Source organism: Haematobia irritans, chromosome 1 (assembly GCF_050003625.1).
Source record: "Haematobia irritans isolate KBUSLIRL chromosome 1, ASM5000362v1, whole genome shotgun sequence".
In the NCBI taxonomy this organism is placed as follows: Eukaryota; Metazoa; Arthropoda; class Insecta; order Diptera; family Muscidae; genus Haematobia; species Haematobia irritans.
The window spans coordinates 130,971,609-130,985,681 of NC_134397.1; the positions used below are offsets into that span (position 1 = coordinate 130,971,609).

The 14,073-nt window shown below is 36.4% G+C and overlaps 1 protein-coding gene and 1 long non-coding RNA gene across 2 annotated transcripts; one reads left to right on the forward strand and one right to left on the reverse strand.

The window, feature by feature from the left end:
• Positions 1-3,328: 3,328 nt before the first annotated feature.
• LOC142241968 (uncharacterized) lies at positions 3,329-3,708 on the reverse strand. Its single transcript, XR_012723894.1, has 2 exons — positions 3,600-3,708; positions 3,329-3,532 (listed from the first exon to the last, which is right to left on the reverse strand). It is a non-coding gene; the product is annotated as an uncharacterized LOC142241968 (long non-coding RNA).
• Positions 3,709-5,796: 2,088 nt separating this feature from the next.
• Positions 5,797-10,938, forward strand: LOC142231627 (uncharacterized). The gene has a single exon (XM_075302263.1). It carries the CDS (start codon positions 5,797-5,799, stop codon positions 10,888-10,890), a length of 5,094 nt encoding a protein of 1,697 aa, XP_075158378.1. The 3' UTR covers positions 10,891-10,938.
• The last annotated feature ends 3,135 nt before the right edge of the window (positions 10,939-14,073 follow it).

The following is a 14,073-nucleotide window of genomic DNA, read 5'->3' on the forward strand; positions in this document are numbered from 1 at the left end:
AATAATTCATTTAAACATAAAAAAGGTTCATAACATATACATAAACTAAACCACTTTCAACTCAAGCGGTGGATTATCCCACCTCAGTAATGCTGGTGACATTTCTGAGGGTTTCAAGGCTTCTCATCTCTAAGTGGTTTCACTGTAATGTGGAACGCCGTTCGGACTCGGCTAAAAAAAGGAGGTCCCTTGTCATTGAGCTTAACATGGAATCGGGCAGCACTCAGTGATAAGAGAGAAGTTCACCAATGTGGCATCACAATGGACTGAATAGTCTAAGTGAGCCTGATACATCGGGCTGCCACCTAACCTAACCTAACTCAAGCTAATTTTCTTACAATACTTTGTAAGTCATTTGTTTGGTGTTTTGTGAAGAATGTTATTGAAAGAAGTTTCTTTACATTTAGAACAGAGTACAAAGTGAAGAAGCAACATCAGCGTGCTCTTCTTCGACTCTGATATATAAAGTAAAACACTATTTAATTAGAAAATAAATAATTTACGTACCCTGCCAACATTTTTTGAATTTGGGGGCGCTTCTGAGAGTCCCCACTACGTCGAAAACAATCATATACGACATCAAAAACTCGTCGGAAAAGCGCCGTCACTATTGAGAAGTTGTACCACGCCAAGTTACTACGAAAAAGTTTCTCATCAGTACAATTATTAGGTGCCTATTTAGAACAATTTCGAAGGACGCCAATAAGAACCCCTGCAAACTATCAGAAAAAGTGCATTTTAAGGTAATTGTAGAAGAATCATTGTGGTGAAGTAAAACACGATTGTGTAGATGTTTATTGATTTGATTAAACATTTATAATTTCTTATAAATATAACATTTTTCGGTTTATCTCAACACATTTAACATAATTTTTTGCATTAATAAAAGAATGATGTTGAGTTTTAAGTAGCAAGTTACATATTGCAGCGTCTATCAGCCAGTTTGTTTATTTTCGATGGAGACAGCGTGCCTGGAAAAATATTTGAAAAACTATCACTTTATTCCATTTGGAAAGTCAAAAATTGTTCACCAATTTACTTTTCACAATTTTAAGCGTAATAACTATGTTTTCAGCACTTTATTTTCGTTTTCATTGAAATAAATTATAATAAGCCAGTTGCGCTTGGTGGTTCACAAAATATAAAATGGCTCTTGTAACAATAGTGATGGCAAAATACTTTCATGCGAATAGTGATGGCAAAATACTATCACAGTTGTCGATTGTTGCAGTGTCACTTACGAGTCTGTGGTAGCGATGAGGATGAAATGGAACATTGAAAGGCTGACAGGGCAGTAGTGATGGCAAAATACTTTCATGTACATTTTGTACTTTTTGATATGCTTCCCCCATCACAGTTCGCGATGGTTGTGGTGACATTTACGAGTCTGTGGTAGCGATGAGGATGAAATGGAACTTTGAAATGCTGGCAGGGTATGTTCAGTTTACTTTTACCATTTATTGAATCGCGTTGGAGTAATATTTGTTGTGATGCATACAAAGAGCACAAAAAGAATACTTAACTAAAAATAGAGCACTTTTGCGTGCGTTTTAAGAGCACATTTTGTAAAAAAAAAGAGCACATGTGCTCTTTAAAGAGCACGTCTGGCATCCCTAAATTTACGACTATCTTAAAATGCACTTTTTCTGATTGTTTGAAGGGGCTCTTATTGGCGTCGTTCTAAATTTATTAAAAAAGGCACCTAATAATTGCACTCATGCGATACTTTTTTGTAGTAACTTGGCGTGGTACAGCTTCTCAATAGTGACGGCGCTTTCCCGACGAGTTTTCGATGTCGTATACTATTGTTTTCGACGTGGTGGGGATTCTCAGAAGCGCTGTCAAATTCAAAAAATGTTGGTAGGGATTACTCTTTACGAACAACACAAAAGCAAATGTCGGAAAACTAATGTTTGGGACTGACTCTACGAAATAATCAGAATGAGATGACAGAAAATTAATCTTTGTATCTGACACATTTTTTCAGGAGACAAGTGTATAGTGTCTATGAGCGAATGTGCTCGGAATGTCTTATGTTTGAGATTTCCAAATCGCCATGCCAAGCCATGTGATGTCGTAAATGTCACGAATTTTCAATAAATGTAAATTTTTATACCCTCCACCATAGGAGTCGATCTGAGCATGTCCGTCCGTCCGTCTGTTGAAATCACGCTAACTTCCGAACGAAACAAGCTATCGACTTGAAACTTGGCACAAGTAGTTGTTATTGATGTAGGTCGGATGGTATTGCAAATGGGCCATATCGGTCCACTTTTACGTATAGCCCCCATATAAAAGGACCCCCAAATTTGGCTTGCAGACCCTCTAAGAGAAGCAAATTTCATCCGATCCGGCTGAAATTTGGTACATGGTGTTAGTATATGGTCTCTAACAACAATGCAAAAATTGGTCCACATCGGTCCATAATTATATATAGCCCCCATATAAACCGATCCCCAGATTTGGCTTGCGGAGCCTCTAAGAGAAGAAAATTCCATCCGATCCGGCTGAAATTTGGTACATGGTGTTAGTATATGGTCTCTAATGATCATGCAAAAAAGTTTCCACATCGGTGCATAATTATATATAGCCTCCATATAAACCGATCCCCAGATTTGACCTCCGGAACCCCTTGGAAGAGCAAAATTCATCCGATTCAGTTGAAATTTGGTACATGATGTTAGTATATGGTATTCAGCAACCATTGGTTCATATCAGTCCATAATTATATATAGCCCCATATAAACCCATCCCGAGATTTGGCTTTGGAGCCACTTGGAGAAGCAAAATTAATCCGATCTGGTTGAAATTTGATACGTGGTGTTAGTATATGATATTTAACAACCATGCCAAAAGTGGTCCATATTCATATATAGCCCCCATATAAACCGATCCCGAGATTTGGTTTTGTAGCTTCTTGGAGGAGCAAATTTCATCCGAGTCAGTTGGAATTTTGTACATATGGCTGTTAACAACCATGCCTAACTAGGTGCATATCGGTCTATAGTTATATAAGATAAATCGACCCCCATTCACACAAAAATTGGTCCATATCAAGTTCATAATACCCTGCCAACATTTTTTGAATTTGGGGGCGCTTCTGAGAATCCCCACTACGTCGAAAACAATCATATACGACATCAAAAACTCGTCGGAAAAGCGCCGTTACTATTGAGAAGTTGTACCACGCCAAGTTACTACGAAAAAGTTTCTCATCAGTGCAATTATTAGGTGCCTATTTAGATCAATTTCGAAGGACGCCAATAAGAACCCCTGCAAACTATCAGAAAAAGTGCATTTTAAGGTAATTGTAGAAGAATCATTGTGGTCAAGTAAAACACGATTGTGTAGATGTTTATTGATTTGATTAAACATTTATAATTTCTTATAAATATAACATTTTTCGGTTTATCTCATCACATTTAACATAATTTTTTGCATTAATAAAAGAATGATGTTGAGTTTTAAGTAGCAAGTTACATATTGCAGCGTCTATCAGCCAGTTTGTTTATTTTCGATGGAGACAGCGTGCCTGGAAAAATATTTGAAAAACGATCACTTTATTCTATTTGGAAAGTCGAAAATTGTTCACCATATACCTTTCACAATTTTAAGCGTAATATCTATGTTTTCAGAACTTCATTTTCGTTTTTATTTAAATAAAATATAACAAGCTGGTTGCGCTTGGCGTTTCACAAAAAATAAAATGGCTCTTCTAACAGTAGTGATGGCAAAATACGTTCATGTACATTTTGTACTTTTTGATATGCTTCCCCATCACAGTTCGCGATGGTTGTGGTGACATTTACGAGTCTGTGGTAGCGATGAGGATGAAATGGAACTTTGAAATGCTGGCAGGGTAGTAGCCCCCATATAAGCGACCCCCATATTTCAATTCTGGCTCTCCACGTACCGTGCAAAAGTCCATATCGATTCGTAATTATTTGTAGAATTACCTATACATAACTTTATTGTCTAATATATACTACGTATGGACTAACTCACAATTTAGGAAACGATGTTAAGAAATTTTAAGATACCTTGCCATCGGTAAGTGTTACCACAACGCAAGTAATTCGATTGTGGATGACAGTCTTTCGCAGAAGTTTCTACGCAATCCATGGTGGAGGGTACACAAGACTCGGCCTGGTCGAACTTACGGCCGTATATACTTGTTTTTACTAAAACACCTTTTTACTACTGCGGGATTGTTGTCACAATTGTTACGTCATCGACTCTTAACATTCAACTGACTTTGTATTTCTGCCGTCCATGAAGTGAAATATATGGCTGAGGATTTGGGGGCAGATATCCTCAATTTTCTAGCAGTGAAATAACAGCAACGTCTAACCATTTCAAAAGTTTAACCATTTCAAGGTTCGATGTTAACCCCATCGCTACCATAGTCTATTAAAGGACACTGTAACAAGCGTCAGCCACCGTGGTGCAATGGTTAGCATGCCCGCCTTGCATACACAAGGTCGTGGGTTCGATTCCTGCTACGACCGAACACCAAAATGTTTTTCAGCGGTGGATTATCCCACCTCAGTAATGCTGGTGACATTTCTGAGGGTTTCAAAGCTTCTCTAAGTGGTTTCACTGGAATGTGGAACGCCGTTCGGACTCGGCTATAAAAAGGAGGTCCCTTGTCATTGAGCTTAACATGGAATCGGGCAGCACTCAGTGATAAGAGAGAAGTTCACCGCTGTGGTATCACAATGGACTGAATGGTCTAAGTGAGCCTGATACATCGGGCAGCCACATAACCTAACCTAACCTAACAAGCGTCAGATGTGATGGGAAAACAAGTAAATACGGCTGAAAGTTCGTCCAGGTCGAATCTTATGTACCCTCCATCATAGATTGCGTACAAAGTTCTGATAAAAACTGTCGTCCACAATCGAATTACTTGGGTTGCGGTAACAATTACCTATTTCAAGGTTTATTAAACCTTCTGCCTTCAAATTTAATAAATGTGGCAGGGATCCCTAACGTCTATTACTACAATAATAGACGTTAGGGAAACCTCAATTAATTTGATCCAAAAATATTTCCGTTGTGCGTCTGACAATTAGTCTTATGCATTACATGAGTTTCACCCTTTTAACTGTCTGTTAATTGTTAAAGTGAAACCTTTTACAATTAACCTAATAATTTTAGTGCATGGCTAAATAATGCAAAAAATTGATTCCAAAATCTTAAAATATTCACTCGAGGATATTGTCGTCTTTTAAATGGGTTCTCTCGTCTTCTTGGTACCGACTTCAATAGTCATTATTCCACATTCCATTGTTATTTCATGAGCACTATACTTAGTTTCGAAACATTTAAAATGTAAACGTGGGAAAGATATGATGAGAATAATTCTAATGGACCAACTGGAGTTTCCCTATAAAATTGCATGTCATCTATTTACCAGAAAACACAAAGACAGGATTTCTTGGTCATTAGTAAAATCCAAAATAAAACCTCCTATTGTATTACTCTATGTACAAATTACCTGACCAATTTTGCGTTGATCGACCAAGTGTTGCAAAGCAGGTAGTTGGATGTTTTGAATTTTTCATTTACAATGTGCCAAAGAGCAAATACAACCCCTTTTTATGGTAATGATAAATGAGATTAAGTAAGGAATCTTTGGAAATGACAATAAGTAAAAACACCTCCTTGAGTCCCAAAAATACAATTGGACAGGTAATAAAATCAAAAAACGTAAACTAAAATTAAATATCTCTGAAGTACTTAAAGAGCATCTTACTCCTAACTCCCGAACAGTTTACTTTTAATATTGCAACCATGAAGACATCAAGGATATTTTCAATATTCCTGGTAGCTTTTGTAATTAATATAATTAGTTACACTGAAGCACACATTAATTTCTATAATCCAAGTGGAAAACCTAAGACAAATGATCATCAAATATCGTTAAATAAAAATGTACCTGGAGTTAAAGTACAATCTTATCACCTGTTCAAATCTCGAGAGGAATTCATTAATTTAGCAGAAAAGTATATAAAAAATCGTAAGCCATATGACTATAAAGTATATCAACCCTATGTGCCAATAACAAAGCCTATATTTTGGGCCAATGACTATGTCAATAAGATTTTGGAGTCATTGAATCTTTTAAAACCTGCTGGAAATGGAAGTGGCGAATTTGAAATTAGCAATGGGATATCGTCAAAGTTGCCCAATAAAACTCTCAACTCTACTACTGAGACACCTATGTCGAACGGAATCGACGGAAGTTTACCCAATTCGAGTAAAGTAGAGATTTCTCTTCCTACTTCCACTACTGAGAGGCCTGGAAATACAAGTACTGAAGAAGTAATTCTTGATACGCACAATTCTGAAGCAATTCCCGAAAACACATTTTCTCTCAACTCTCCAACTACTGAAGGGCCGATGTCGAATGGAAGTTTTGGAGTTTATATTTCCAATGGGACATCAATAAATTTGCCAAATACAAACCAGGAAGATATTGTGATTCTGACTACTGAGTGGCCTGTCGGTAGCACTACTGAAGAATTATTTACTACTACTACGGACGATTATGTAGACGCTACAGAAGACTCATTTTCCGTCCTTTCCCCAACTGAGGTACCAATGTCAAATGGAAGTAATGAATTCAATATTTCCAATGGGACGTCCGAACAGATAACCAATTCGAACCAGGAAGACATTATACCTAGCCCCACTACGGAGTGGCCTAGAGAGAAGACAACTGAAATAGTAGTTGCTACTACAAACCCCGATATAGTAGCTACCGAAGGGACATTTTCTCTCATCTCCCCAACTGAGAGCCCGTTGTCAAATGGAAAAGTTGAGAAAGTTACTCCCAACTATACCACTGCGAAACCTGAAGAAGAAAGCTCTGACATGGTGATTGTTACTACGGATTCGGGTGTTGCTGCTCCCGAAGAAATATTTTCTAATTCATTGGAATTTGAAGATTACACTAGTTCATCCAAACTGGACCAAACCACTGAGACGAATTTCCTTGAGACCATCACAAAAGTATTTACTGATTTATTGGAGACAACTACAAATGAGCAACAAATTTTGGAATCATCAACTGTAGAGAACTGGGGAACATTTACCACTGATTTAAATTGGGAACAAACAGAAGAATCCACAACTACTGAAAATTCTAAAGTACTTGTGTCAACTACCGATGAAACTATCTACACAACTTCTCCAAGAGACTCAATTATCCATTCGATATCTACTACTGATCGAAATCCAACTGATCCATATACCACAGAAGACAGCAGGTCTATCGCTTCGACAGATAAATTCATTGAAGAGGAAAGTTTTACCTCCACCACTATGTCATTTATGGAACAAATCCTATATGAGAGTACTTATGAAAATTCTGATGATTATACGACACCAATTAATGATGTCACAACACTTAAAGAGTCTAGAGACGACGGTTTTATAATAAATTCCACAGACGATGGATTTTCAACTGCCTCTAGCGAACCATTGGATCAAACTACCCAAACTCCAACATATACATCTGCCATCACCCAAAGCTCGCAAGAAGAAATTGATTCCCCACAGATCATTGATGTAGAAGAATCGAATGACATGCATATGTTGGAACAAACAACCATGTTTACATCCTCTTTAGTCGAAGAGTCTTCTACATTACCAATGGAAATCTCAACTAGTTCAGTAACAGATTTCGATCAAACCACTGAATCTATAAGGATTGATACAACAACCTTTGACAATATCGAACTTTCTACTATTCCAGCAACAACAACAGATAATATATTTAGTCCTTCACCATATGTAGATCGAATCACCGAACTCGAATTGCCTGAACTAACCACCGAATTTTCCACAACTTCAGTAAATGAAGATTCTACTATACCAATAACTGAAGAGTCATTGAAAACGCCAACAGAAATTTCGACTAGTTCAACATTAGACGTTGATCACACCTCAGAAACCATAAGGGTTGAGGATACAACCGACAACAACATAGAGTTGTATACCACATACTCAACAACTCCAACTGAGAATGCCTTCAACCCATATCAATATTTGAATCGAACGACAGAACCCGAAATGCTTGAACTAACCACCGAGGATAAGGGATATTCCGCAAGTTCAATAAAAGATAATTCTCCGATAGAAATAAACTCCAATTCAATTCCCGACTCCAAGGACACAATAGAATGGTTTGAATCCACAACTTCCAATTTAATTTCCGACATGGAACATACCACAGAATGGCTTGAATCAACAACCTCGGAGATCACCAATTATTCTACCACAGATGCAATTTTGATGCCAGAAAACTTTCTAAGCACAGTAGCTAATTACAATGAAATCAGCGATTTAGATCGTAAAGAGAGAACAACAATTCCTCCCATGGAATATTTCACAATCGATACAGAAGCACAATTAAACCACAATTCGGTTGATACGACTTCTACTACTGGCCCATATTTTCCCTCAGATGTATCTTCTGTAACTGAAAGTTCTTTGATGGAAATCAATACCGAATCGACCTCAGAGCTTGATCAAACAGAAGATGTTGATACTTTTGAAACAACGACATATTCGAATAGCCTTTCCACTTTCGAATATTCTATCACAGAATCTGAATACAATACGGCTCTTAATAATGATGAAAGAAGTATAATGTATTCCGACAGTGATATCACAGCAACCCATCTTACAAAGTCATATGAATCAATTAAGGATAATGATGGAACTACTACGAGTTTTCACGAGGATCAATCTATGGAACCGATTAGAACCTCAATATACGATAAAGTAGAGCAGTCAAGCAAAACGATCTCAAAAGATTTTGCAGAATCGGCTTTTGTAAGGGATAGTTTGTCTAGCATAACTTCAGACTTGGATCATTCAATACCTCTCCCAAGCAGAGTGACTGTTACTACAGATAAACCTTCCGAAGAGCCAACTTCTCAAACGATATCTTCAGAGATTTTTTCCAAAACAGAAGAACAACTAATAGATTCAACTATACAACAGAATATCAATTCAACACAGACATTTTACACCAGTACCTTACCAACTGAAGAATTGGATAAAACATCTACAATAGTTACTATTACAACAGCAAAGGAATATGAAGATATAGGTTCTGAAAGCACTACACCATATTCAAAATCCAAAGAAACCTCCGAAACATTTTCAATTTCAAATCTTGATGGAAGGAAAATTGAAAAGGAAGTATCAAACTTGGAACCTGAAATAGAATATCCGGATGCTCACTCTTCTAGAAAAAATTCACAAAATTTTATGAATGACTTTAACGATGGCCAATTTGATACAGAAGTTATATTCTCACCAAAGTCTTCCACGGAATCCGATATTAACTATCTCACTACATTAGGTAATTTTGAAGAAAAAATCAATGAAAATGTGAACTCCGTTATAACTTCTACAACAAATGAATATACAACACACAGATTTGAAACCACGTCTTCTCATGAGGTAGATACTCCAACAACAACAGATTCTAAATACATAATCTCAGAATCAGAGGAAATTCCCCAAGACTCTTCAAATCTGGAACAATCCCTGTTGAAAGAGAGATTTGAAACCACCTCTTCTCATGAGGTAGATACTCCAACAACAACAGATTCTCAATACATAATATCAGAATCAGAGGAAATTCCCCAAGACTCTTCAAATCTGGAACAATCCCTGTTGAAAGAGTACGAAAATATAAGTACATATGAAGAAAGCGAAATAGTTTTGTCCACAACAGAAAATCCACAAAGTATCCCCGATGACCATACAACTACAATCGGAGACGAAACTGGTAATAAGGTCATATCTTTAACCGAGTATTTCTCTCACACCACAGAAATATCAGAGGACACTACAGCAAACATCGTAACTTCTGACTTCTTCCCTAATGAAGACGATACTGAGGTTACAACTGAATTTGGAACCACAACTATAGCAGTTCCAAGCACAACTATGGAATCTGAGTTCGAAAATGATAATTTATCTCTGGAAGTATCCACGATATCAACTTCTCATGAAGAAGATAATCAAATTAGAACAGATTCCCAGCTCTTACCTCCAAACTCAATTTCTGAATATTCTTCAAATTTGAAAGAATCCCTATTAAAAATGGATGAAAATAGAACATCGTACGAGGAAAGCGAAACTGAAACCTATCATGTCTTTTCTACAACAGAAACTCCACAAAGATTTTATGATGACCAAACAACTTTAATCAACGGCGAAACTGAAGTCATATCATCAACTCTTTCTTCTACCACCGAAATATATCAGGAATCTACAATGAATATTATAACTTCTGATTTCTTCCCTACCGAAGATTATTCAGAGGTTACCATTGCACTTGGATCAACCACTTCAGATACAGAAATTCAAAGCACAACTATGAAATCTGATTTAGAAAATGAAATGTCCACGATATCAACTAATGATACTGTAACGGAAATTTTCACAACTGAAGATTCTATATCCCACCTAACAGAGAACATTATCGAGAATTTCGATTTAACTACTATAATTCCAACATCGATCGCATTGAACTCAACTAGAAATTTATATGAATCCACCACATTAAACTCTCAGAATGAAGCAGGAGCAATTGATCTCGCCTTTAATTCTAGTACTGTGAGTTCTGCACATTCGCAGAGTGTATTAAATAATTCATTGTCGAACGAACCTGAATTGGAAGCGAAATCTAAACCCATGGCATCTTTTGAAAATGCTACCCCTATTTCATTAGTGGATGATGAAGAAGACGTAGATACATTTATCAGATACCGACCAGGATCCCGATCTCTCAAATTGGACAATGATTACCGGACTCCAAAGAAAATAAGATATTCTTCAGACGTAATGCCTTCCCTAGATTAAATATAGTTTCTTTGATATATAAGTGTAGTTGATAATTATAGATTTAACTGACCAAGTCTTACTTTAACTTTATTTATTTATAGTAATAATAAAATACTTATTAAAATATTAAAAGTTTAATATTTATTTGCTTTTCCAAAAGTCGATAAACATGTCAATGAAGTCGTTTTACTGCTTGGTAGATTGGTAGAATTTTTGATGTTTCTAGAATTTTCCAAAACATTCCTCTCCAACTAATAGATAACTCAATTTTCTATATAAATAAAATTGTTATCAAATTTTCTATAGATAACTCAATTTTCTATATAAATAAAATTGTTATCAAATTTTCTATAGATAACTCAATTTTCTATATAAATAAAATTGTTATCAAATTTTCTATAGAAATAAAATTTTGACCAAATTTTCTATAGAATAAAATGTTGCCCAATTTCTTTTAGAAATAAAATTTTGGAAAAATTTATATAGAAATAAAATTGTATATGGAATTAAAATTTTGAAAACAAAATTAAATAAAATTTTGAGAAAATTTTTTGTAGGAATACAATTTTGAGAAAATTTTTTATAATACAAAATTTGGAAAACAAAATTTTGAAAACAATTTTAGATAGAAATAAAATTTAGAAAAAAATTAGATACAAATAAAGTTTTAGGTATATTTTCTACAGAAATAATTTTTTTTTATATGGAGAAAATTTTCTATAAATTCAATATTAAAAAAAATCGTGTTGTTTCATACTATCAAAGTCCATTGCGGGTATGTTCTCTTTTTTTGGAAGTAGTAACACTCCCTTGTTTAAATTCAACACATTTACAATTCAAGGGATATTTATTCACCCAAAAAATTGTTGGTAATAAGAGGCATCATTCGCTCATTAGAAGGAAAAGCCTGAGACCCATCGTTTAGTATACCGATCGGCTTAGAATCAAATTCTGAGTCGATTTAGCGATGCCCGTCTGTCCGTCCGTCTGTCTGTATATGTAATTTTGTGTGCAAAGTACAGCTCGCATTTTAAGTCCGACTTTGGCACAGAGTTTTACATTGGCTCAAAGACAATCGCTATTGATTTTCAGATCGGTTCAGATTTATGTTAGATATAGTTGCCATATATATTTATCACCGTATTTATCAACGTATTTTCTCAAAATTTCGGGCAGCCAAATATATTGGGGCTTTCGTCAGATATACACAAAATTCTGTGATTATTTCCCCATATCGTAGTCATATCCTACACACTGTAATGCCAAACTTTCCACAGAACGGTCGAATTTGTGGAAATATCGCCCGAATTGGCCAAATAATATATCACAACCACAATTGACCACATATCTTGGCGAGATTTAAACAATATCCTTATAAAATCGCAACTGCTGAGAAGCAAAAATTGTAAATATTACTAAGATTGTCCTATATCTCGAATATACATGTATAGCCTGATAAATCATAAATGCTCTTTTGTACAATTGCATCAAAATAGCTCTAGCTTTATATTTCCCATATTTTTATACCCTCCATCATAGGATGGGGGTATATTAACTTTGTCATTCCGTTTGTAACACATCGAAATATTGCTCTAAGACCCCATAAAGTATATATATTCTGGGTCGTGGTGAAATTCTGAGTCGATCTAAGCATGTCCGTCCGTCCGTCCGTCTGTTGAAATCACGCTAACTTCCGAACGAAACAAGCTATCGACTTGAAACTTGGCACAAGTAGTTGTTATCGATGTAGGTCGGACGGTATTGAAAATGGGCCATATCGGTCCACTTTTACGTATAGCCCCCATATAAAGGGACCCTCAGATTTGGCTTGTGGGGCCTCTAATAGAAGCATATTTCATCCGATCCGGCTGAAATTTGGTATATGGTGTTGATATATGGTCTCTAACAACCATGCAAAAATTGGTCGACATCGGTCCATAATTATATATAGCCCCCATATAAACCGATCCCCAGATTTGGCTTGCGGAGCCTAAAAGAGAAGCAAATTTCATCCGATCCGGCTGAAATTTGGTACATGGTGTTGGTATATGGTCTCTAACAACCATGCAAAAATTGGTTCACATCGGTCCATAATTATATATAGCCCCCATATAAACCGATCCCCAGATTTGGCTTGCGGAGCCTCAAAGAGAAGAAAATTTCATCCGATCCGGCTGAAATTTGGTACATGATGTTTGTATATGGTCTCTAACAACCATGGAAAAATTGGTCCATATCGGTCCTTAATTATATATAGCCCCCATATAAACCGATCCCCAGATTTGGCTTGTGGAGCCTCTAAGAGAAGCATATTTCATCCGATCCGGCTGAAATTTGGTACATGGTGTTGGTCTGTGGTCTCTAACAATCATGCAAAAATTGGTCCACATCGGTCCATAATTATATATAGACCCCATATAAACCGATCTCCAGATTTGGCTTGCGAAGCCTCAAAGAGGAGCAAATTGCATCCGATCCGGCTGAAATTTGGTACATGGTATTGGTATATTGTCTCTAACAACCGTGCGAAAATTGATCCACATCGGTCCATAATTATATATAGCGCCCATATAAACCGATCCCCAGATTTGGCTTGTGGAGCCTCTAAGAGAAGCATATTTCATCCGATCCGGCTGAAATTTGGTACATGATGTTGGTATATGGTCTTTAACAACCATGCAAAAATTGGTCCACATCGGTCCATAATTATATATAGACCCCATATAAACCGATCTCCAGATTTTGGCTGCGGAGCCTCAAAGAGAAGCAAATTTCATCCGATCCGCCTGAAATTTGGTAGATGATATTGGTATATGGTCTCTAACAACCATGCAAAAATTGGTCCACATCGGTTCATAATTACATATAGCCCCATATTAACCGATCCCCAGATTTGGCTTGCGAAATCTCCAAGAGAAGCAAATTTCATCCAATCCGGTTGTAATTTGGAACATGGTGTTAGTATATGATCTTTAACAACTGTGCCAGAATTGGTCCATAATTATATATAGCTCCCATATAAAACATTCTCCAGATTTGACCTCCGGAGCCTCTTGGAGGAGCAAAATTCATCCGATCCGGTTTAAATTAGGAACGTGGTGTTAGTATATGGTCGCTAACAACCATACCAAAATTGGTCCAATCACACAAAAATTGGTCCATATGGGTTCATAATCATGGTTGCCACTAGAGCCAAAAATA

Excerpts from the sequence above, each read along its gene's own strand:
- LOC142231627 (XM_075302263.1), top strand. The coding sequence starts at position 5,797 with ATGAAGACATCAAGGATATTTTCAATATTCCTGGTAGCTTTTGTAATT.